General features: G+C 33.2%; 3 protein-coding genes across 10 annotated transcripts; all 3 read left to right on the plus strand.

Moving 5' to 3' along the window:
• The first annotated feature begins 1,441 nt into the window (after positions 1 to 1,441).
• LOC105769833 (uncharacterized) lies at positions 1,442 to 8,932 on the plus strand. The gene is made up of 15 exons (XM_012590730.2): positions 1,442 to 1,726; positions 2,550 to 2,629; positions 2,817 to 2,934; positions 3,057 to 3,235; positions 4,001 to 4,083; positions 4,187 to 4,371; positions 5,264 to 5,325; positions 5,531 to 5,624; positions 5,715 to 5,834; positions 6,163 to 6,282; positions 6,356 to 6,476; positions 6,573 to 6,729; positions 7,847 to 7,919; positions 8,215 to 8,342; positions 8,602 to 8,932. Exons 1-15 carry the CDS (start codon positions 1,465 to 1,467, stop codon positions 8,722 to 8,724), a joined length of 1,905 nt encoding a protein of 634 aa, XP_012446184.1. The 5' UTR covers positions 1,442 to 1,464; the 3' UTR covers positions 8,725 to 8,932.
• Positions 8,933 to 10,846: 1,914 nt separating this feature from the next.
• LOC105769429 (uncharacterized) lies at positions 10,847 to 18,591 on the plus strand. Of its 8 annotated transcripts, none has more exons than XM_052631108.1 (10): positions 10,855 to 13,959; positions 14,044 to 14,148; positions 14,817 to 14,969; positions 15,897 to 16,060; positions 16,238 to 16,385; positions 16,605 to 16,727; positions 16,856 to 16,943; positions 17,693 to 17,992; positions 18,082 to 18,147; positions 18,328 to 18,591. In XM_052631108.1, the coding sequence occupies exons 1-8, from the start codon at positions 11,584 to 11,586 to the stop codon at positions 17,857 to 17,859; spliced, it is 3,324 nt and encodes a 1,107-aa protein (XP_052487068.1). In that variant the 5' UTR covers positions 10,855 to 11,583; the 3' UTR covers positions 17,860 to 17,992; positions 18,082 to 18,147; positions 18,328 to 18,591. The 8 variants fall into 8 exon arrangements, with proteins under 8 accessions (XP_052487073.1, XP_052487072.1, XP_052487071.1 ...); XM_052631107.1 differs by lacking the exon at positions 18,328 to 18,591 and having other exon boundaries at positions 10,855 to 11,157; positions 11,432 to 13,959; positions 18,082 to 18,310; XM_052631109.1 differs by lacking the exon at positions 18,328 to 18,591 and having other exon boundaries at positions 10,855 to 11,157; positions 11,617 to 13,959; positions 18,082 to 18,310.
• Positions 18,592 to 23,489: 4,898 nt separating this feature from the next.
• Positions 23,490 to 25,146, plus strand: LOC105765830 (transcription factor MYB36). The gene is made up of 3 exons (XM_012585087.2): positions 23,490 to 23,713; positions 23,839 to 23,968; positions 24,165 to 25,146. Exons 1-3 carry the CDS (start codon positions 23,578 to 23,580, stop codon positions 24,976 to 24,978), a joined length of 1,080 nt encoding a protein of 359 aa, XP_012440541.1. The 5' UTR covers positions 23,490 to 23,577; the 3' UTR covers positions 24,979 to 25,146.
• The last annotated feature ends 112 nt before the right edge of the window (positions 25,147 to 25,258 follow it).

A 25,258-nucleotide genomic window follows, 5' to 3' on the forward strand; every position in this document is an offset into this window, starting at 1 on the left:
ACAAGAGGTGGCACTAAGGAACATAAAAAGAAAAAGATATTGGGGCAGAAAATGCTTCCAACTGGAAGTGTTGTTTTGCAAATCACCTGAAAACGCTTCACGGTTGGAAGCTTTTTTGTAAAATCAGCTTAATCTTGTAATTTTTTTTAAAAAAATGACATAATCTTGTAATTTAAAAAAAAACAACATTTTTTAGTAATTTAGTCTTTTAATAAAGACATAATGACTTTATTTGACCTTTCAGCTTTAATTTAATTTAGTCTTTTAGTAATTTAATTTTTGTTAATTCACTCCAAAATGGATGGAAGAGATAACATTTTTTTTAACTTTGTTGATATGACATACATGTGAATGGATCGCCACGGGATGACACATCAACATTTATTTAATTTTTAAAATATAAAATCATAAAAAGTTATAATTTTTTAATTTCATCCACGTGGCAATCAATGTGTATGCCACATCAATAATGTTAACAAAAATTAACTTTGAAATGATTTGACAAAAATGCAAGTTAAAAATCTAAAAGAGATAAAAAATTAAATGGAGGACTAAAATAACTTTTTCTTGTAAATTTCAAACCAGAACATTAAAAGAATGAATGAGAAATTTCTCTTTACTTTAACTGAGTTTTTCTTTGAATTGAATTCAAAATTGTTCGAATTGTATAATCGTCAATTACTAACATTGGTAAATGGCCCAAAGCAATTTGATTATAATTCAATTCGTGACAGTCGTAAGTAGAAAGTTCATATTCTTTGATCGTTGATAAACTATTTGTTGGACAATACTCAACGCATTTACCACAAAATATACAAATTTCGAAATCAATAGTGTAATTAAGCAATCATTTTTTTTTGAATATCTATTTCAAATTTCCAATCAACAACGGGGAGATCTATAGGGCAGAAGATAAAAAAGTCATTATGCATTTGATATATTCATTATTGAATTGGTGATCGATTGAAAATAACACAATTAGGTAGATGACATTTATATTTATTTATTGAAAATTAAAGAAAATTTTTGGTATTGCAAAAAAGGAAAATTTTTTGTTGTCCCTAATAAAAGTATCATAATAATATTTGGTACACCATCAATAAAAATTTTAAAACATTAAAAATAAATATTTTAAAATATGTAATAATTTTTAAAATTATTCATAAGAAAAGAACACTAAAACTTATTATTCAAATTTAACCTTATCATATTATTAAAATTTAAATATTAAAAGCATTTTATTACACTTTTTACTATTTTAAGTAAAATTATTCAATGTTAAATTAATCTTTTACTTGTTTTAGTTATATAGGACAAAACTAAAACTTATCTAGCTTTCAGCATCCAGTGATTTTTAGTAGAGCTTAAAAACAAAACCAAAGCAAAGAAATGAAAAAGATTAACAAAATGGAAAGCACGGATTAACCAAAAGCCTGTCAAAAAGGGAAAAAAAATTACAAGTTGATGAATATGAAAGGAAAAGAAATGTTGGGTAAAGGGAGAACTCGGTCGGATACGACGCCGCTTCTCGGCAAACATAAACAACAACATCAACAACCTCATCCAAAAAACCGGTTCCATTCTTCTCCCTCCGCCTGTTCTCACAGCATCTCCTCCCCTTTGTTCCTCGAAATGGCCGCCGCTATCTCCTCCGCCTCCTCCTCCCCTACTTCCCATTGCAACGTCTTCCTCGGCGTTGACGTCGGCACCGGTAGTGCACGCGCCGGTCTGTTTTCTTTCTCTCCTTCTATTTTCTTCGTATAATAAGAATTCGCGTGATTATTTATGATTTTGATTGGAATGCTTACTGCTTGATTGCTTGTTTGCTTAATCTTTTGAAGAAAGTGAATTTAAAATTCGACATAGAATTTGTGTCTGACACTTCATCACAATAGTTGACATTGCCCTTTGTGATTGCTGCAACTGAAGTAGGAGGAAGAAGAAAAAGTTTGACTCTCACCCTTTCTCAGTTTAAACTTTAAACCGATACATCCACTCTGTTATCCCCTTTCAACTTTCTTTTAATCTCTATGTCTTGAATACTTGACTTCTCTTATGAACATCACAGTTAGTCCTTGTTTGAACTTGAATTGGGGTAGTAATTAGACTTGAAAATGGAATGTTGATTGGTCAAATTCGTTAATTGATAGCTGAGTCCATGCAACTTTGTTTATCTATAATGAAATGATGATTTTCATATTTCTGTTTTCTGGTAAAATTATGTTTGCTCGGTGTTTATGCTTTTAAAAAAAAAGAAAGAAATTCAAATGTGAATCTTGATTTTTTATAACTTTCGTTATGAATTTATATCAACTTTATTAAGCTAAAAGAAAATAGCGAAGTAAACATTTGAAACTGAGCTAAGAGTTATGAGATGAAAATTTGATTGAACTTCAACTTAAACATGACGTGCGCTTTCTTTCTTTTTCCCGCGTATGGCAAAAAGGCACATCATGCATTTTTTTTTTTTCTCTTTTGCAATATTGCCTTTTTCTTACAGGGTAAACCTTATTGCTGCGTTTTTTATTATATATAACTGCCTGCTTCAGGTCTCTTTGATGAGGAAGGGAAGCTTCTAGGATCTGCTAGTAGCCCAATACAAATATGGAAAGAAGGCGACTGTATTGAGGTAAAAAGAAATAAAAATTTTAAACTTAGTTGCTGAATTAGCATTCTGTGATCCTATTAATTTGTTAGTGGAGTTTTTGCTGCAACTTCCTTGATTGGAAGAAACATTACCATATTTATTATTATTACTTTTTAGGGGTGGGGGAGATTAAATTGTGGGCTAATCATGACTATTTCTTTTATATCAGCAATCTTCAACTGATATCTGGCATGCAGTCTGTTCAGCTGTGAAAGCAGCATGTTCACTTGCAAAAATTGATGGGGAACAGGTGAAGGGCATTGGATTTGCAGCTACTTGTTCACTTGGTTTGTATTTACAAACATTTACTGAATGCGGTGTTTGAATGAGAACTTCCATTTTCTGTATGCCATGTAAGGAACTGAAAAGGTAAACATAATGTTAAGGAAAATATGGCTTTTTCTTGCAGTGGCTGTGGATGCAGATGGCTCTCCAGTTACTGTTTCTTGGAGTGGTGATTCAAGAAGAAATATCATAGTCTGGATGGACCATCGGGCTGTGAAACAAGCTGAGAAGATTAATTCTTGTAACTCACCGGTGTTACAATACTGTGGTGGATCTGTTTCACCAGAAATGCAGCCGCCAAAGGTACCTAGCTAATGAGTTTAGTCATACAAGACACTTCCCAGGGTAAATCTACCCTGAATATGCATAATCTTTTGATAGAAAAATGGTCACACAACCAACTTATTCTGAATGTTTGTGTTGGGAAGATAGAGCATCCCATTTTCAGATATACATAATAAAAAAAAGGAATTTGAAGTTATTTTATCCCATTTCAAGTAGGCCATAGTATCACAGTTTGGAGTGTGGACTTAAAGGATAATGCCTTGGTTTCTTTTTCTTCTGTCAAATACTTTCTGAAAAATAATCCTCGATCATATAGTATTTGTACTTGTCTTGAATTTGTGACTTTGAGCCATGAATTTTGCAGGTGCATTTTTTGTTGATACAGACCAGTCTAAAATAAGCTCCTCAGTGTATTTGTACTTAAGATGATAACATAAGCATCCTAAAATATAGCATGTTCACGGCATTAAGCCAATGAAACAAGTATGACTACTTTGGAGGATAACAGTAGTTCAGAAAGTGCTTGTGGATAAATGGGCAATTATTCTGGGAAAGAATGATGGTAAAAGAAGGGGCGGGGCTAGAGCAGTATATCTAACTTCTATAATATTATATGTCTGCAAATTTGAGTTTCCTGAGCAACGTATTTAGCTGCAAAAATAAGTATGGAACTTGTCAATTATTATTATTATTCACCTGTGATTGTTAAATGAAACTAGTTTATCCATGTTTGTGCTATAGGGACAATGATTGATATCTTCTTTTTTTTTTTTTCATTTGCAGCTTTTATGGGTGAAGGAAAATTTGCAAGAGTCTTGGTCAATGGTATTTAGGTGGATGGACTTGAGTGATTGGTTGTCATATAGGTCTTCTTCTGCTCATCTATCTCATAAGCTTCTTGATGTCAAGACATCATGCTCATTTCTTACTTTAATGAATTCAACCTTATTTTTGTACTTTCTTTTGTAGAGCAACAGGAGATGATACTCGAAGTCTATGCACCACAGTATGCAAATGGACATATCTTGGTCATGCACACATGCAGCATATTAATGAGAAAGATTCTCGTGATATGGAAGCTTGTGGATGGGATGATGATTTTTGGGAGGAGATTGGCTTAGGCGATCTTGTTGAGGGCCATCATGCTAAGATTGGTATGCTTTAAGAATTTCATTTCTTGATCTCCTTTGGTTGGACTCGAGAGTAGAGAAAGATCATGAGAGCAAAATAACAACCAGGAAACGTATCTCTGCTCCCAGTTCACAACCATTAAAGGAAATATAAAAAATTACAAAAGTACCACTAACAGATTGAAACTCAGCTATTCTAAACCCATCATTTCACCATACTTGTAATTTCCTTTATAAAATGAAAATTTTGCAATCAATCAAGATTCTAGATGTATTTCTCTATTTTGTCCACTATAGTTGGATCCTGTGGGCGACATCTCCAGCAATATCTCAAATCCTTTTTGTTACTGAACCTAGATACTGAAATTAAATTAGCAGTGCATCAATCAACAATTCTCTCTCTCCATTCCCGTTTTGAATTTGCATTTTAAATGCTTTGTTTCTGTCTTCTAGAGTGACTGAACATAAGATAAAAGTCTCTTCCATAATTCAAGTTTGGCAGCAAGCATTCCTTCTTTCTCAACCATAGCTTGTCATTCCGCAAAATTTCATTCAATAGCATACAATACTCTGAGTATATCTAGTAAATTCCTCTATTACTAGTGCAAAAAGGTAAGGCTCAATGTTGACTGCTGGTGTAGACCTGTTAAAATGCTCTGTTTCTACACAAGCACTCACTTATTATGTTGCTTTACTGTCCATTCAAGTTTCAAATACAAAAGAAATTTTGACAGTGACATTCAATGTAGAAATGCTTTTTAACCGTTATAGATTCTTCTACTTTGGTTATGCAGCTGTATTTTGGATGTGTCAAAAAACAATGAAATCGATGAGTGAAAGAAACACTTTCTTACCTCTTCTGTAATTTTAAACTTAACCTTTTAGTTTTACGACTTGACATATATTATAATGACAGGACGAAGTGTAGCTTTTCCAGGCCATGCTCTGGGTTCTGGTATTACTCCTACTGCTGCAAAGGCAAGAAATTTTGTACTGTAGATTTGCTATTGATTTCAAGTGGGGCTCCCTTGAGGTTGATTAATAAAGTCAATGTACTTATTTAGATATAAGAATGCTAACATAATCCTTTTTTTTTGTGGCTTGGAAGGTAGTTCTGTTCATTTTTTATCCAATGATTTTGGCTGTTTTTTGTTCTTTTATAAATGATAACTTATGTTTTCAGGAACTTGGTCTTGTAGCCGGAACACCTGTGGGGACATCACTGATTGATGCACATGCTGGTGGTGTGGGGGTAATGGAAAGTCTACCTGAAAAAGGTTTATTAATGGAGAACTATTTTGCCTTTTCCTTCATTTTCCTTATTAACTAGAATATTTTAACTTTTCTGAGAAGTGGTACATGCTCAGAGAATGATAATGAAGCTATATGCCATCGTATGGTGTTGGTCTGCGGAACTTCTACTTGTCACATGGCTGTATCACGGGACAAGCTATTTATTCCTGGGGTCTGGGGACCATTTTGGTCAGGTATAATCTCAAAATACATGATATGGTTACTGGGCAGTCTATGAGACTGTCTTTATTAAAAATTATCATACAAGTCGGGCCAACTAGACATCTATATATATATATATATATATTTCATTTGTAAGCATGTACATACACTCATGCCCATACATAATGTTTGATTGGGACTTCTCTCAAAGCTCACTCATTCTTTAACCTTCCTCTTTGTCACTTTGGTTAATTTCAATTGCATAATTTTAATGATTTTATATTACATCATGTAAGGTTACTTATGGCTGATATTTATCATTAATGGTTATTTGGTGTTTCCTTTTCCCTTTGAATTTAGCGATGATACCTGAGTACTGGCTCACAGAAGGGGGGCAGAGTGCTACTGGTGCATTATTGGATTACATAATTGAAAGCCATGTTGCTTCTCCACGACTTGCAAACCATGCAGCTTCCCAAAGTAAGAAATTGACTTCTATCCCCCCTTTTCCTGCTTCTTGACTTGACTTTCTATTCTCTGTTCTATATTGCAGAAACTTCCCTGTTTCAGCTACTGAACAATATTTTGGAATCAATGATGCGTGAGCTGCAGTGTCCATTTATTGCTGCTTTGACTGAAGATACACATGTCCTTCCTGACTTCCATGGAAATAGGTAAAGCATTTAAAGAATTGGGTTATGAGTTTTCCAGTTTGTACTGCCTGCATATCCTTATAAATGAGTTTAAGATTCTGCCATTGTGATGCACAGGTCTCCCATTGCAGATCCCAAAGCAAAAGGAGTAGTGTTTGGATTGACCCTCGACCCTAGTGAGCAACAGTTGGCTCGTCTATACCTTGCCGCTGTGCAGGCTATTGCATATGGTACACGTCATATTGTGGAGCATTGCAATGCTAATGGTCACAAGGCAAGATATGCACCTCTCTTCTCTTTTTTTTTTTTTCTTTTTCTTTTTATACTAATATTAAACAGAAGGTTTGTTTCAGCTTTATAACAATAATAGTTTTTAAGTCCCATGTCCTTTAAGGAATCTGATCTTCTTTCTGGATTTAAGGTTCCAATTATTATGAACTGAATGCTGCAATTTCTCTGTACTTTAGTATTTTTTATCTAAGGTTTTGCATTGTTAATTTTTTTGATGGAAAAGTTATAGTGGCTCTCTGTGGTATTTCAGATTCACGTGTCAATTTTGAATATATTTATTTGTCGAGTTTTTTTCCCTTCAGGTAACAAGTTCCATTTTATGTTCTTATTGGTTGAAACAATTATGAAATAAACCAGGTTGCTGCCAATTCTGATCCAAATTTGAAAACCCGGCATGATCAACCCAGACCTCAACCAGGTCCAATTTCACCATAAAAGTCAACAACTTGAACCCGAAGCTGATTCCAAGAAGAAATGACCCGAACTTGAAGTTATTAAAACATGAAATGATTAGAACCTATAATGACTCGACCCAGAAAAGCCCAAGCTCAAACCCAAATGATCCAAACCCAAAATTGACCTGAATTGAAATGACTCGAAAATTTTAAAGCTTGAACTAACTTAAGCTAGATTAGGCCTATGCAAAACCAACCTGAGCCGTCCAATTGACAGGTCTACTCAGAAGCAATTGAACTTGGAATGAAGTGATTGCATAATGAAGAATTAAGCAAAGGTTAATTTGAGCTTAGCACCGAGAGCACCTAATATATATTGCAGAGTTCAAAATGTCCAAATAAATAAGCCACCTGCCTATTGAATATCTGTAGTAATTTGTGCCTGATACTAATAAGGTTTTGATTGGACCCTATCAATAAATCTTGGTTTCCCAAACAATGTCACTTGACCTTGATGTTCAGGTACATATCAACTACAATGAAGCTCCAATTAAAAGCCATCTAATTATTGCTTGATGATTAAATGTGTTGCTGTTGCTGTTTTGACTTACCAATAGGGTTGCTTGGCCTTGGGGCATTGGTTCTTTATAATTCGTTTCACTTACCCTTGAAATCCTTCCTTAATATGTCTCTCCCTTTTTGCAGATTGATACATTGCTTGCATGTGGTGGCCTCTCAAAAAATGCCCTTTTCATTCAAGAGCATGCAGATATTATTGGTTTGTGCATTTGCTTTCTTCCTTTCTGCATGCATGTGTTTTCATGCGTGCATGTTCCCGCATGCTGACTAGTAACTGCCATCTAAATTTGTAATTAAGGTTTACTATCCCTATAGTCTATAGCAACATAAAACCTTCATTTGGACCAATGATTCTTTTCCTCCGCATTTGAATGCTGCATTCTATGCTGCTAACATGCTGATTAAAACTTGTGGCTTTCTTGCTAATAATTTGCTAATTCCCTCTTATTATTTATTCTTTTTATTGGTGGGTGACCATTTTCTCATAATTTCAGGTTGCCCTATAATTCTTCCGCGTGAAAGTGAGTCAGTGCTTTTAGGGGCTGCTATTCTTGGTGCAGTTGCAGCAAAGAAGTATACTTGTCTCAGTGAGGCAATGAAAGCACTTAATGCAGCTGGTCAGGTATGCTAGCTATCCTGATTTGCTTCTATTGGTATCGTGCTTTTATCATGAAATGTGTTGAGCACAAGTTGAAGGTTCAGTTGAAAATTGAGCTGTAATTTGGTTTTAAACCTTTATATAAAGCGGTTCAACCTAGACAGGTTAACTGATGGCAATGCATGCCTGGCGTAGGAAGGTGGTCTTATTTTATGTGTCGTTGGTTATCTTTGAGTAGGAAGTCATCATATATTTGGTTTTTTCAACTCTTGACACCATGCAGGTCATTCATCCATCAACAGACTCAAGGGTGAAGAAGTATCATGATTCCAAATACCGTATTTTCCGTGAACTTTATCAGCAGCAGCTGTCGCAGCGTTCAATTATGGCTCAAGCTTTGGCATAGCTTATGAGGTACCTGGTTGTAACTTGTGAACTTCTATTGGGTGTTTGCTTTTATAAAAAATGAGCTGAACTTTAAAGAAGTTGGATACTGTAAGTGTTACTCTATTACTTGTAAATATCTGCTATAGATCTTTGGTTTCGGTTATGCATGTGAAAACTAACACAAACAACAGGGAATAAAAGATCAGTGGATGAGTTCACATATTTAACTCCTTTAGCCTCTTCTTGGTTGAGTTGGGGAATGTTATGAATTGTATTACCAAGGTATCTTGTTTTACTGTTCATATAAATTATTCTTTTTGAGTTTTGTGACTATTGCTCTCAACAATGTTGTCTTCAATATTTAAACTCGGGTTTTTCATTGAGAGCGCAATGTGCGTTATCATTGCACCCAACACTTGTTAATGAATTTAAGTGATTGAAATAGTTTTTCTAATCGAGTTGTTATATTAAATAGAAAAATGATGTAACCAACAAACAAATATTAATATAGGAATAATAACAAAAATTTTTAGAGCCCGTTAGAGAAAAATTCTAAACAATTTTTATTTTGTTGGAAACCAAATTACTTCAAGAAAGATTAATATGTAGTTGTGCTTTGAATTTGTCCAAAAGTACTTAGTTGGTATTTGAACTTTTTATGTATATAGTTAGTGCTTGAACTTGTATTTCATCACCTAGGTTGGTATCTCCGCACTAACACCGTTAGATTGTGCTGATGTGGCATTGATGACCAACCTATACTGACATGTGATAGCCTCTCAATATGACACCGTGGACATAAATTAAAAAATTTAAAATCTTTCAAAAAAATATAAATTAATTTTAAAAAAGTAATTTTTTGGACAAGTTTGCACCAACTAGGTACTTTTTGGACAAGTTTGGACAAGTTTAAGGAGTGAATTACATGTTAACCCCTTAAAAAATTAATTTTAATTAATTGGGGTAATGTGTGTAACGTAATACAAGTTCAGGTGCCAACTAGATACAAAAAAAAAAATAGGTACTAAGTACTTTTAGACAAGTTAGGGGTATATATTAACCCTTTCAAAAATACAATCATGAGATTCTTTCATTAGTTTAAATATGCATTAAAAATACTATTATTTCTTTTTATACAATTTATTATTATTATTAATACACTCATCTCAAATCTTTAAAATAGAGAATAATATATATTTTAATATACTCGAATTCGTATTTTCTTAATTGCTGGAAAAATATTAATACCAACTGAATTAAAGTTTAATCAACATTAAAATACTACTATTAATAACTATGATCTATGTTAAAATATGACAAATAATTATAATGTTGATGATTAATGAGGGTCTAAGTAACACCATTTTTCATTGATTGAGTCTTAATTTGATTGGTATGTGTATTGTTGTCAATATAGGAGGATGTAGGTTCAAGTGTGTTGAAATATTTTATCTTTTTATTTATGAGATGGGAGAAATTATGAATAGTTTTAGGCATTTTATAATAAAAAATTACATCCTTTATTTTTAATAAATGAAAAGTGGTGCAGTTTATTAGGCACATTAGAATTAGTTTTTTAAATAATTGTATAAGTCATGCATTAGACGGCCTTTTTTTTTTTTTTTGTACAACGTGCATCAGATGGCTTAAAACTAGCATAACATGGACAAAAAATAAAGGTTAAATTCTGCTGTTAGTCCCTGTACTTTGCAAAAATTATAAATTTAATCTTTATATTTTAATTTAGTTATTTTTTATCTCTATACTTTTAAATTCTAAAATCAACAAATGATAATTGATAAATTCATTAAATTAGATTTTTATTTTCAAAATCTGATGCATCAAACATATTATCATACATATAATATCATATCAACTTATTATTTTCATATATCACTCACTCAAAATTCAATTAATATATTAACAATGGTCATTTGTGTCAAGACCGAAATTTCAAAATTTATGACTTAAAACGATTCAATTAAAAATATGGACTAAATTTACAATTTACGATAGTGCAAGAATAGTAATTGAATTTAAACAAAAACAAATTTTACCAAGAATAAAACATTTTAATTTTAAATATATAAAAAAATCTATATACTTTTAATTAGGGGTAAATAAAGGAAAGGAGGGAGAGAAAGAAAAGAGTGGATGAGAGAATGATTCTGCCACGTGCGACGCTACTTTGGCATCATTCCAAACGTGTCCCAAATTTTTTTTTTTTCGAATGGCTGTGGCCGTGGCGCTCCTCTTCTTCTTCCTCCTCCTCCTCCTTCACCTTCACCATTTGTTTATTTATTCTTTAATTCTTTTTTTTTTTTCCTCTCTTGTTGTTTAGATCAATCCCATATTCATATTATCCCCATTCTTCATTTGATCAAAATATTGCCTTACCTAATCAACCAGAGAGGAAAAATGAATCATTCTTTTGACAATTCCCGTTTTTCAGGTACTCTTTTTTTTTTGGTTAAGCTTTGGTTTTAATTTATTTCCGAAAGAAAAAAAATTGAAATTACTAAACCTGAATTAGATTTTTTTAATTGAATATGGAAACTGTTATATCTGGAAGCTTGTCTGGGTTTTATTTCAGCTGTTTTGTTGACGAATTTAGTTGAGTTGTAGATTCTGCTTAGTTGGATTCGATTTAGGTTTCCACTTACTTTTTATTTATTTATCTTCTTTTCTCTTTTTTTTTTTGGTTTCGTGGTGTTTGAGAATTTCAGAGATTTTATAATTTCTGGTACTCTTTTTGAGTTACCTGATGGAGAATCATTCTGTTGTTGGTGTTAAAAGTAGTGGACTTATATATTAGTTTCCACTTTTGGTAGAGTTTTCGGCATTGTTGAAATACATGGTGTGAGCTGAAAACCTTCCCATGTGTAATAAAATAATTATTGATCATCAACAGCAGCATAAGAGTCAAACTGTGTATTTGATGAATTCACCTTCATTAAGTCCGGTGTCTGCCTTGCCTTCCTCCATCCCTGGTTCCAGTGATGAAATCCCGCGTGTAAAATTCTTATGTAGCTTCTTAGGTAGCATTTTGCCTCGACCCCAAGATGGGAAATTGAGGTATGTTGGTGGAGAAACGCGAATTGTGAGTGTACCGAGAGATATTAGTTATGTGGAGTTGATGAGTAAGATGAGGGAGCTTTATGATGGAGCAGCAGTGTTGAAATATCAGCAGCCAGATGAGGATCTTGATGCTTTAGTGTCAGTTGTGAATGATGATGATATGGTTAACATGATGGAAGAGTATGAGAAGTTGGCTTCGAGTGATGGGTTCACTAGGCTTAGGATTTTCTTGTTTTCGCATCCTGACCAAGATGGTTCATCATATTATGTTGATGGGAATGAGAGGAGGTATGTGGATGCTTTGAAAAGTTTAAATGAGGGTTCTGATTTTAGGAAATGTGATTCACCTGCGACGTCTACAGTTTCTGATGATATTCATTTAGCAGAACAATTCTTTAATGGTATGAGTATTGACGAGAGTTGGGTTCATATCCAGAGGAGCGGTGTGATACCAACACCATCTTTTAACTTGCATAGTCATACTATTCCTCATATGGGTTCTGGGCAGTGGAGTCCTGTGTGCTATTCTCCTAGTCACCATGGATACCTTACTCCCAGAACACTATCGGGGTTTCCACCTTCACCATCTTCTGCTCACTATAGAATGCAAGAAGAATATGTTCGGCAGCGATTAAATCGTCATCCCCAATATGAACATCAGCCTCATTTTCCAGATAATGTAGCATGGATGCCAAATGGAGCTATGTCTGGTGATAAGGTTTGTGGTTTTCCTGGTAACATCCTTCATAGTCTAGGTGTGCATGAAGGAAACCACAACTATGAGCACTGCAGGGCTACTTTTTGCAGAAACCAGTCACCACATTTGGAGCACCACAACATGGGAAATGCTGTTCCTCAGATTAATAGTTCATGCGCTGCCGCTGAGTGCCTCCCAAACCAAGAAGCATTCATGATGCATGCAGATGGAAAATTGCATCTTGAATTTTATTCCAAAGACCAAACTGATCCCTCTTCTACTCACGGTGAAACACATGGTCATGAAAGAGGATGCATTCTGCAGCACCAACTGAATCCTTGTGTTGAGGAAGCGAGAAATCATGTATATGGATTTGGAAGATTGAATGACCACAATGTTCTAGATGGTGCTGGCATGAATTCACCTCTTGAGCATGCTGGTTTAGCTGATGGCCATCTTATGCTTTCAAATTATGTTCATCAGCGAGCTGGAGCTGAGTTGGGGAATGAAGTATTTCGTGATCAAACCATGGTTGCTTCAGCCCACTTGCACATTCCTCCTGAAGAACGTGGGCCCTGTTATGGGAATTATCCTTATCCACATGGAGGAGATAATGCTTACCAAGCCTCACAAGGACATGTACATGCGCAGTCTTTGCAGAGAAATTTTCAGAATCATACTCATGGTGCTCCAGCTTATGAAGCATATGGTTTACCTCAGCAAATAAATTCTCCAGTTAACTTTGCATTTTTGAAGGATCCAGCAGAAGGTAGTGCAATGCATTTTGTTGCAACAGATGGTCAAAACCCTTGGGTTGAGTCTCCTCAAAAGGTACTGAGTTCTGATGGGACTGCTGTTCCAGACATTGCTTATGCCCATGTTCTCAAGGTGGATGTTGGTCCTCATTGTCAGGAAACTCAAAACACTGTCACTATGAAACCAGTCGTAGCCCCTCAAGACATGCTAAAATTTGCCACTGCCACAGAACCTGTTCAGTTGCCAGATCAAGCTTCAACTTTAATCCATGATACATCTATTTCCAGAAGCAATCTGGAATCGTATGATTCTAGTGTCATTGGAGTGTGGGGGATTGAGGACAAAATTGTTCCCTTGGAAGATGAAGCAAATCATGTGGCAAAGATGGAAAAATCTGATGTTCCTAGCACGTGCAGTCCAGAGCAAAACAAAATTCCTGAAGACGAATCTAAAATAGCACCTGATGAGTCTAGCATTCCAATTTGCTTAAAGCTTGCTGAAAAGGGTGATGACCAGGCAAAACATGGTGAAAAGGATCCTAGTGCTGCTGAAAATTCAAAGCTATCTGTAAACCGTTTGAGTTTCATACCGGAGTTTGTTGCTTCAGTTACAAAAGTAGCTTTGGAAGAGGGTGAAGAAGTGAAAGCCAAAGTTGAAGGCGTTGCCCCCATCAAGCATGATGCAATTGAAAAAGAAGCAGCTGCCGATGAATCAAAATCAATGGTGAGATTGAAGAAAATTTTCTATATTAAAGAACATCTTGCAATATTATATTTTTCTCTTTCTAATAATACATTTTCTCTTTAGAATCCCCATGGCGAGTTGGAATGGGATTCTGATAATGACAACATAACCCTTGCAAAAATTGAGCCAACAAAGGCTGAGGAAGAAGCTTTTGCAAGAGGGTTACAGGTCTTTGTTTTTTTCTCCCTTTTCCTCATTTAACTAACTTTAATTTCTTTGTCACTATTATTTCTTGCAATCATTCATTTTGTTAGGATTAATGCTTATTTGACCCTAAAAATTTAAACTTCACAAATCGCAATTAGTTACTTACTTTAACTTTCATCTTTTAAGTACTTTGGCTCTTAAGATTTTGCCAGTCCTGGGCAGGTTGATCTGCCTCAAACTGGCACCGGTAGCTGCCTTCCTTCTCTCCCTTCACACTCTCCCGTTTCAGCCCCCCTTATTATTTCAAAAACAGAATTTCCATTTTTTTTTCTGATTTTCGTTTTCATTTTCTAATTATACATAATGACATGGCACTTTTTGTCTTTTGTCCTGATTTGATTAGCTTTTTAGTCACATCAACCTATTAACTTACGCTACTTGACAAAATGAAAGTTCAAATGCTTAATGGTGCAAACGAGAGATAGTGAGTATAGGGATCAAATCAATATCTATATATGGCCCATAATCTAACTTTAGCGGTAACAGAAAAAAATCTAACTTTATATGTCAAGCTTGTTTAGGTGCCATCCAAAAAAAAAAAAAGAGAATCAATATTTAACCCAAATTGTTACTTTTCTTACACGTTTGTTTCCATTTTGTTTCTGATGGTATTTGCATTTTGCCTTAAGACAATAAAAAATGATGATCTGGAGGAGATCCGAGAATTGGGCTCTGGAACATATGGGGCAGTTTATCAGGGCAAATGGAAAGGTTCTGTTGTAGCAATCAAGAGAATCAAAGCTAGCTGCTTTGCAGGGAGGCCTGCAGAAAGAGAACGTATGGTAATAACTATTAGCACTTCCCTTTGGGAAGCTTTGGTTGCTTATCCTTATAATACTAGGCTGCTTGATGATCAAAAGGGTTAAAAAATTATTCACCTGATATGTCACAGATGCCATGGTACTTGATAGTATGGTATTTGTTTACCCGTGTAGGAAGGTTTTTAAGTTGGTATTCCACAGTAAAAAGAGCATGAGTTGGTTAGAAGTGAAAGGGGGCAGCTTTTTTCCCCCACTTATCGCACAAAGACTAAAAATAAGTGCTTATATAACTTGAAGAATGAACTACTATGTTGTTACACATAGAACAACCACGGTGCTTTATTACCAAAAAGAACGTATGTAGGTTATGATTGCCTTTTCTCTGCCTACACTCAGTGCATGTAATGGCTTATAAAGTTTTGATCATTAGCAAAAGGGAAAGAAAAATTCTCTTAACCTTTTTTATTAAATGTAAGCAATTCAGCTTGTGATTTAAGTGTTGGAAATTTTCCGTTTCTATTTATGGCATCATAAAAGAGTGGTAAATATAATAACTTAGCAGTTATGCTTATGAACTCTCTAGAGCTCATCCTGCCAATTGGCTACTCTTCTTGAAAGGTTTGTTTATCACTCTAATGAATTCTTTGTTAACGTTATTATGATTGTCCTACCATTTATTTCTGGAAGACCAGCTTTTTGGTATTTGCTTTTTACATCTTTGTATTTTCATTCAGACCTAGTCTTTTGTTTTTACCCCTTCAAGTTGATGGCCGTGTGTGGTAGCTGTTAAAGCAAAAGGATATTTTGTGGGATACAGTTCAATTTTTAGTTTTTTTAACTCCCTCCCAAGGATTCAATCTTCAAGAGCCTCATGATCATATATATATGATACTTCTATGCTTCTCATATATTGATTAATTGCAATTTTTTATTTCTGTGCTGCCATAGATTGCAGATTTCTGGAAAGAAGCTTTGATATTGAGTTCATTACATCATCCAAATGTTGTTTCTTTCTATGGTATAGTTCGTGATAGTCCTGACGGATTCTTAGCTACTGTTGCTGAATTCATGGTTAATGGATCCTTGAAGCAGTTTTTACAGAAGAAGGACAGGTAACCATGTTAGTAACTCTGTGAACAGGTTGCCTTTTGGGCATCCTCACAGTAGTTTGTTTTAGAAGTGTTGTTTGCCTCTTAGCATGTGCCTTTTCTGTTTCATAGTAGACTAAACAAGCTAGAATGCAATATTTTCTTAAGTGATCTTTGTGATATGACAATGTGATTGAACAGGACTATTGATCGTCATAAGAGACTCATCATAGCTATGGATGTTGCATTTGGGATGGAATACTTGCATGGGAAGAACATTGTACATTTTGATTTGAAATGTGAAAATTTGTTGGTAAATATGAGAGATCTGCAGCGTCCAGTGTGCAAGGTATACTGTTCTAGATATTGTTTCCAGAACTCAAAATTTAAGGTTTTAGGTGTGGGAAAGGGCAGGCTGGTGTTGATCAGCCTATGGTGATTTCTTTAATAGCTTCAGCTTGAGATTGTTTCTTTAGCGAATGCTCGTATCATGCTCTTCAGTTTCTTTTAGTTTTCTTCTAATGGTCAATGGAATTAGAACTCATTGCATGCATGCACACCCTTGTAGATTGGTGATTTGGGCTTATCGAAGGTCAGGCAGCATACATTCGTTTCAGGAGGTGTTTGTGGAACTCTACCATGGATGGCACCTGAGCTTTTGAGTGGTAAAAGTGACATGGTATCTGAAAAGGTAATAGTATCAGTGCATAGATAAGTTTACAACACGTTTTTTTTGTTTCCTTTACTTCTCAAGACATTATTCTTTTTATTTGGCCAGATTCTGATTTTATTCATGTTTCATCAATTACTGCACTTCAGATTGATGTGTACTCCTTTGGCATCGTTATGTGGGAGTTACTCACTGGTGAAGAACCTTATGCAGATATTCATTGTGCTTCTATAATTGGTAAGCTTCATATGTTTAACATCTTCACGTTACACTGACAAAATGTCTGGTATACATATTGGACACGTCCATCAGCATATGCACTTGGCTACAAGGACCTACTGAAGATTAAACTTTCCTTTATCAGATCTGGGTCAATGCCTGACTCATAACTTTGGCCTATCCACTGTAGCAATGATTATTTCTTATATAAATATATTTATCAATCTTCATTTGATAGCTGGAAAAAATGGAGAAAAAATAAGAAAAAAAGAGTCTGGGAGAATTGTCACTCTTATGTTTTTGGGGGAAAGCGAATTTGTGCAATTTCTTGACATACTTTGAAGTTAATCCCATACTAAAACACCAATTCCAGTGAGGGTGGGCCAATGGCACCATTTTGCTCAGTGTTAATATAGCCATTCTTGACAAAATTGAATAATGTAACAGAGTCATGATAGAAATGGATGTATTTGTTACTATAATTGGATCCCCAACAAGTAGAAATGACCTGAACTGTTTCTATTCAGGGTTGGTTGTTCTTTCAGATTATTGGAACTTTTATTCAAAATGACGTGCATATTTTGAAGTTGATCTCGTACTAAAAGACCAGTTTCAGTAATTGGATTTTGAGCTTCAAATCTCTTCTGATTTAAGCTTTTGCTGTTCTAGTAGTGTGCATGTTTTTGGACTCTCATTCTGATTAGAGTTTAGATGTGAGCTTGCCCTGTTAACGGGTTCTTCCTACGAATTCTTCTTTTAACATGTAGGAGGAATTGTGAACAACACCTTACGTCCAAAAATACCATCATGGTGCGATCCTGAATGGAAGGCTTTAATGGAAAAGTGTTGGGCCTCTGATCCTACAGACAGACCTTCCTTTTCAGAAATATCTCAGAAGCTAAGAAACATGGCTGCTGCGATAAATATAGAATAAAAACCAATGCCGAAGCGACGATTTCACTTTCTCACATCTGGTGTAGTACTGCCATAAGTTCTTTAAGGAGTATTAAGTTATACATTTTGGTATTGCATAATACACAAAGAAGAGCCGTGAAAGTTCTTGAGAAGTGAGTTTTACTGACTACAATTTAATCTTCCTTCTTACAGAAAATGGTTTCTCTCTGTCATTAACGGGTTTTGACCTTCCCTCTCTCAGGACCATTGCTATTCCGATTACGATCTAGACGGTGGTACTACGGGTAAATGCATCTTATCATTTGAGGTGGGACTCTGTTTCTTTTGAACATCTGTATATAAGTTTATAGTAATCAATAATGCATAGTACATATTGAGAGCTTCAGATGAACTAGCATTCAATCATTTTGCCATTATTATTTTAAACCAAGTGTTCATATTTATAAAAATGTACATTGGGTTTTCAAATATATCTGATTTCCTATAGGTTTCACCGAAGAAAAACAGAACAATGTTCTTTGTTGGGGGGGTCTACCTGCTCTACTATGAAAAATAACTAAAACATTACATGGAATATTGATTAGGATCCATTACCAGAATTAATCCTGTTTTGTTTGATATCTGTATGGTCTGGATGCCCCACTTCCACTGACCAAGATTATTGTTATATTCAAACATTTGTTTGACTTTATTCCACAGCTACGAGTTCTTTTTCATATATATATAAAATATGCATGAAATTAACGTGGCATGGATATGTTAATGCAAGAAGAGTTTCTCATATTGTTGATATTGATTAAAGAAATAGGGTGAATGAATTAAGTAGGAATTAGCATGGCATCACCAACTCTTTTGTTGCATGCCCAACCAAAGCTCCCATTGGAGTCAAATAGTGTGACGCTATCTACTTTAGTCCCCAAATAATTTAAGTGCAACAAAAAATGGTTAAAATGCATCATTGGTCCTTGTACTCTTCACAAATTTAAAATTTAGTCCCTATACATTTGTTTCTCTCTATTTTTTTATATTTCAAAATTCAAGTTCGATTGTTAATATTTTTATTTTTGTTAATTTTGTAGGTATGAACTTTTGAAATAATAAAAATACTCACTAACAATGAACATAAAAAATGACATAATGAGTTTGAATTACACAAAATAATTTTACTAATGTTAACAATTGGATTTGAATTTTAAAGTTTGAATGGTGGGGAGTTTGAATTTCTAAAAATAAAAAGTATAGAGACTAGATTCTAAATTATTAGTGAAGAGTGCAAAAGTTATGGCATTTTTAATCAACAAAAAGAATTATGTTATGTTTGATACGAAAATAATACGAATTGGATATGGATGATGTGTTAAATTTTATAAAATAATAATTAGTAATATATCAAAATTTATATTTAAAAATAATTTGCTAACAAGTAACATGACATATATGCATTTATTCTGGTAAATTCTGTAGAAATCGCTCTTTTTTTGCTACATCTTATTCTAATGACTCATGCACCTAACACGCGGAGAAGACTTTTTATTTACAAGTCAAAAGTTTTCATGTATCATTGACTTCTCCACCCTTATACATTTCAAAATTACAGGGTCATTGGATGATTGGTTATTGAATTTTGTTTTCCTTTTTCTATTTTGAATATTTAACTATAAATAAATATGATTCTTTTTATTAATAAAATTTTCATAAATATGGCAATGTGGTCTCTTGATTGTTAGAACACACAATTTGGTCTTCAACACTATCAATGTTTTTGAAATTGAATATGACAATTTGTTTGATTCTTTTATATTATAATATTTTTATAAATCAAATGGGATTAGTCATCACACTCAATTTTAATATATTTATTTGATCAAGGGTAAAGTCTGAAAATTTTTCTAGAGGCGGAATTAAATTGTATATTTTTACGATGCTAAAATGTAATTCCACCATTATATATTTATAATTTTAAAGAATTAAATTAAATTTTACCTTTTGAGGTCAAAGTGTAATTTTATTATTACTAATTTAAAATTTTATAAATTATAAATGAGATTAAATAGGAAAATTTTCATTTAATAAATCTAACTTAAATATTTTCCTAAAAACAACACTTTGAAATTTTAAAAATATGATTTAAATTTCTGGGCAGTGGAATCGAAGAGGAATTGGTTTGTTTCAAGACAAAATAAATAAATAAATAAAAGCAACAAGAGAGTTGATAAATATCGGCATTAAAGTACCCAATAATGTAGGTATGCATGTCTTGTTTTCGTATTAGTGTATATATATCTATTACAAATTATATTAGAAATTATATTAAATTACACATTTAGAATATAGAAATTTGTATATATAATAAATAATGAAATATATAATTTAAACTAATTAATAATAACGAATGGAATATGTATGATATTAAAATTAAAAAATAGATTAAATTATGAGTAAAATGAAATTTAAACATATAAATACATCGATTAAGAATACTAAATGGGTACTACTGTTTATCATGGTGCTGCACCAACTCAATAAACAACATTATTAATACTAGAAATCCTATCACAGCGTGTATGTGTGAAAACTACAAATTTATTATTATTAGTATATGGAATTGACGGATGTAATAAATTGTGTATAATAAAATTAAAATATATTAAAATATTAAAATAAAGCTTTAGTTGAGCAGTAAATTAAAGATTTTACTGCATATTTTTATTTTTTAAGTAAAAGGATTAAAATACCCTCGAATGATATAACTTATTTTAATTACGAAAGGACATTTTTTAATTTTTGTAATCGAGTTGATGCCCGATTAACTCGTGATACCAACTCAATCCGGAGTTTAAATAATAGTATAGATAATACAATATAAATATTAAATTGATCAAAATTCTAAACACTACATTACTTTTAAAAATATAGGTTTGGAGTTAACTAAATACTAATTAAATTTAAAAACTTAAATTAGATTTATATAATTAATTTGATTTAAAATCGCTTTTCATACATTCTTGCAGTTATTGTTCACGTTTTTATTTAATAGTGAGTCTATTTTTCTCCCATTATTAAATATTTTTAAAATTTTCTCAGCGTCTAATGCAAATTTCTTTTACCCATTTATTTTTATATTGTTTTTTCTCCCACTTAATGACTGTGTGCATACACCCGTGTCTATTATATTCCTTTTATTTATTTATTAAATATGTATTATATTCGTGTTGGCAACTTGAGGCAGAGGGTAAAGATGGAAAATAGCCAAATTAAGGTCAGCAGATATGACATGCGAATTAAACAAATATTATGGTATATATGTGTATGAAAGTTCAGTAATTGCATGCATTTCAAATTCTATATTAATTATTTATTGGTGATTTTAGAGAGAATAAAATAACAAGATTATTCATCAAAATTAATAAATTAATGGTTTTCTTTCAACTTAGGGATTGTCTTTAAACATCACATGTAATATTCAGTCTAATCCAGTTTGTTATCAACTACATTTACCTAGGAAAAATATAATTAATAGATATTAAGCCATTTTACATGACACCTGTTCTTTTAATTAAGACTATATAAAATGGCTTAATTCCTATTTTGATCCTTATATTTTGTTCAAATTTAAGATTTAGTCTTACCATAATTAAATCCCTTAACTTTTATAATTTCATTTGTTAGCTTAAATACTTTATTCTAGTTAAAAGGTTGATGTAAACTTTAAAGAGTTACTAATACCATTAAAATTCTTTCTGAATTCGTGTTCATTATAGTATCATTTTTTTGTTATATGGATGCCAAATGAGTATTTTTTTTAATTTCAAAATGTCACATGAGCAAATTTAACAAAAGAAATTTAACGATCTTAACAAATAGATCTAAATTTTGAATTTAAAAATAGAGGATTGAATTCTTGAAAATAAAAGTATGAAGATTTATTCCAAATATACAAAGAGTATAAATTTTTTGAATATATTGTACCTTTTAAATTTTTCTCTGTAATTTAGTTAAAATAAATAATTAACCAAGCATAACCATATATTTTAATAATTACGAGAAGGGTTAATAAAAGAAAAGCTTAAACCAAATCATATGTACAGCTATTTAATTTGTAAAATAAGTATTCAATATTAGGTGATAGCCCCTAAAAGCAGTGGTCAAAAAGGCAAAATAGAAGACTCAATCCCTAGATAAAGAAGGACAAGGCCTAAAAGAAAGTACATTTAACTTTAAGTTGGTCCTTTGTCTGGGGATCTGTAGACTAAACTTAATACTATTCCATTGAAAAGGAGGAACTAATTTACCCTGCGTGAAATTAATAAAGTATACACCCAAATATCAGTTGGCTATAAACTATTCAACATGATACTTGGATTAATTATTTGTGCAATTCCTCTAATTCTCAATTTACTCGTTAAAATAGAAATAAATAATTACAATTAATTCAATGAGGTTCGTTAATAACGCCAGTTATCCAAACATATTATACACGTATAATTACACCAAACTAAACCCACTTAAATGAAGTTCAACATAATCTTTATCTGTAAATAGCAGAGAAAATGGCAAAGTATTGAGTTAAAGAGCGAATGCCTGGTCCTAAAAATACACATTTCTATATGTAGACTTTGATGAAGTATTAACAGATCCACCTTGAAGCTAATTAACCAAAACAAGTGGATTATCCACTGGGTTTGAATCAATTATATAGGTAACAAAGCCAAGCACGAAGATATTAGTTTCCCACAAACAAAAGTCAACCAACATTTTGTAAGTTTGTTATTATACATATATTATGTGTTCAACCAAAAGTTGGTCTAACTGATATAATAGAAAATTTTGACTAAAAGCAAACAATTAATTTGCATTTAGCCTCAATCATTCCACCATATTAATATAGTATGTAATCAAAAAGTTTCTAAGCTTATCTTCACCAGCTCTCACTCAAGGATTCTTAAGCTTTGGTCTTATTGATGATGAAATGAAAAATGAAAATGCATTAGTGTTTATATGTCAATGCATAGATTCTAGGGTTAAGAGAAAAGACAAGCATAAACTTGTTTCTTTTTTATTCTTAAATCTCCAGTTGACTCCATTTGTTGATCTTTACTATCATTATTTTTATGATTGTTATCGTTTATGAGCAAATTTGTCCTTTTAAAAAATTGAAATAATTTAATCTATATCAATTTTGAAAGTGAGCAACTAAGAACAGTTAATCACGGTATATTAATATCTTTCGTCAATTGTACATAATTTTAATGGATATAATAACAAATTTAGTTTTTGATATTAGTGTTTGGAGGGTGAGAGTGCTTTTGAAATTTTTGATAATTTTGTTTTTTGTTAATTTCTATGTAGGGGTTTTGGAGACCCATTTTCTTATAAGCATGGAAAAATATTATAGTAAGCAAACCAAGGTCAATGAATGGTGCAATACTTGTAATAAAAAAGGTTTTGAATACTCAATAATCCTCTTTCCCTTTGGCATTTTCTTTCTTATACATTATTTTAAAGTATAGTTTTTCCTTTATAATTTTCAATTCATTATTCAGCAACCCTAGCTAGCCAACTTGTAATAGTTAGGGCCTTTGATAAAATTTAAACATTTTATGGGAACAAAATGCCTCACGTCACCCACTATTCTTACCTATAAATCTTTGCCCTTTCCTTTCCCCATTTTCCCCCAAAACCTTCTCTAAAACCAGCTTTTTCCTTTGCCTTGAAGAAACAAAAAACAGAAGACAACATGGGTCGAGCTCCTTGCTGTGACAAAGCCAACGTGAAGAAAGGACCATGGTCACCTGAAGAAGATGCTAAGCTTAAGGCTTATATCGAACAGTATGGCACTGGTGGCAACTGGATTGCTCTTCCTCAGAAAATTGGTATACCCTGGTTACCTACATAAAAAACTATCATATATATATATATGGTGGAAACTTAGTTGCATGTTGTTTTATAAGATTTTGATTAACTTGACCTTTTGTGTTTGTTGGGTAATATTTGATAGGTCTTAAGCGATGTGGGAAGAGTTGCAGGTTGAGATGGTTGAATTATTTGAGGCCAAACATTAAGCATGGTGGATTCTCTGAGGAAGAAGACAACATCATATGCAATCTCTATATAAGTATAGGAAGCAGGTAAATCCTCTTTCTTCTTCTCTCAAACTTTTAGGCTTGGATTGCTTGTCTTCTTATTCTTTGTCTTGGATACCCTTCACAAAAGTATATGCAAAAACTGCATCTTTTACAGTCAGATCTTCTTTAGTTATTTATTCTTTTTCTGCTATTATCTCTTTGTTTCTTCTCTTGACTGAGTTGGGATCTACTTTTTTAGGTGGTCCATAATTGCTGCACAACTGCCTGGAAGAACTGATAATGATATCAAAAACTACTGGAACACCAAATTAAAGAAGAAACTACTTGGGAGGCGCAAACAACCTAGTAACATCCATAGGTTATCGAATCAAGACCCTAATGATCCTCATCAACCTACTGGTTCAGATGATAATCAATTCTCTCAGGGTTTGAGTAACTCAGCCCTGGAACGTCTTCAGCTTCATATGCAGCTCCAAACTCTTCAGAACCCTTTCTCTTTCTATAATAACCCTGCTTTATGGCCTAAGATTCACCCCTTGCAAGAAAAGATGATCCAAAACATGCAGGCTTCTAATGGAAACCCTAACCTTCTCATGCAACCTCTCTTGCCACCAAACCCTCAACCTGCAAATGAACAAAGTACTGTTCATCAACAAGATTATCCAGAAATCAGCAACACTAAGGGACTTGAAGGGCTTGATAATTGTTTAGATGGGATATCTCCATCAGATGGCTCAGTTCCTTTTGGCAACGGAGACAATTTGATGGACTCAACCAGTACTGCTGCTGCTGTTCAACCAGTTTCCAGCTTCCAGGTCGAGCTGGATGTGTTTCTCAATAACAAAAGTAGTACTACAGGTGGGTATCCTCAGGAAGACCAAATGGTTAACCAACTGGATTGTTTCAGAGACATCAATGGTTCAAAAGACAGCTTGATCTGGTGGCCTACTGATTTCGATGCAAAATCAGCTTCATCCAACTCTTGGGATTCAACTTCTGTTCTTCAATCCAATGGAATGTTTCAAGATTTTGAATTAGGTTACCCTATGTAGCAAGAGACAAAGATATCAAAAAAAGAAAAAAGAATAATGTAGGGATTGGTTTACTACTGTTTGAGCTTATTATGTGATAGACATAAAATGGGGGAAGAAGACTGGTGGATTTAATATGAAAGACCGTGTAAATTGTGTGAATAATAATGTTAATTTCGTTTCTCAGTATATTGTCAAATCTGCAGATCGTTTGATTATTATAACTGCATTTGTTTTACCTTTGTGCTAGAGCTTCAAACAATATAGTAATCTATATTCTATGCCACTTGAGAATCATTTG

The sequence above is a fragment of the Gossypium raimondii genome, chromosome 5 (genome assembly GCF_025698545.1).
Source record: "Gossypium raimondii isolate GPD5lz chromosome 5, ASM2569854v1, whole genome shotgun sequence".
Lineage (NCBI taxonomy): Eukaryota > Viridiplantae > Streptophyta > Magnoliopsida > Malvales > Malvaceae > Gossypium > Gossypium raimondii.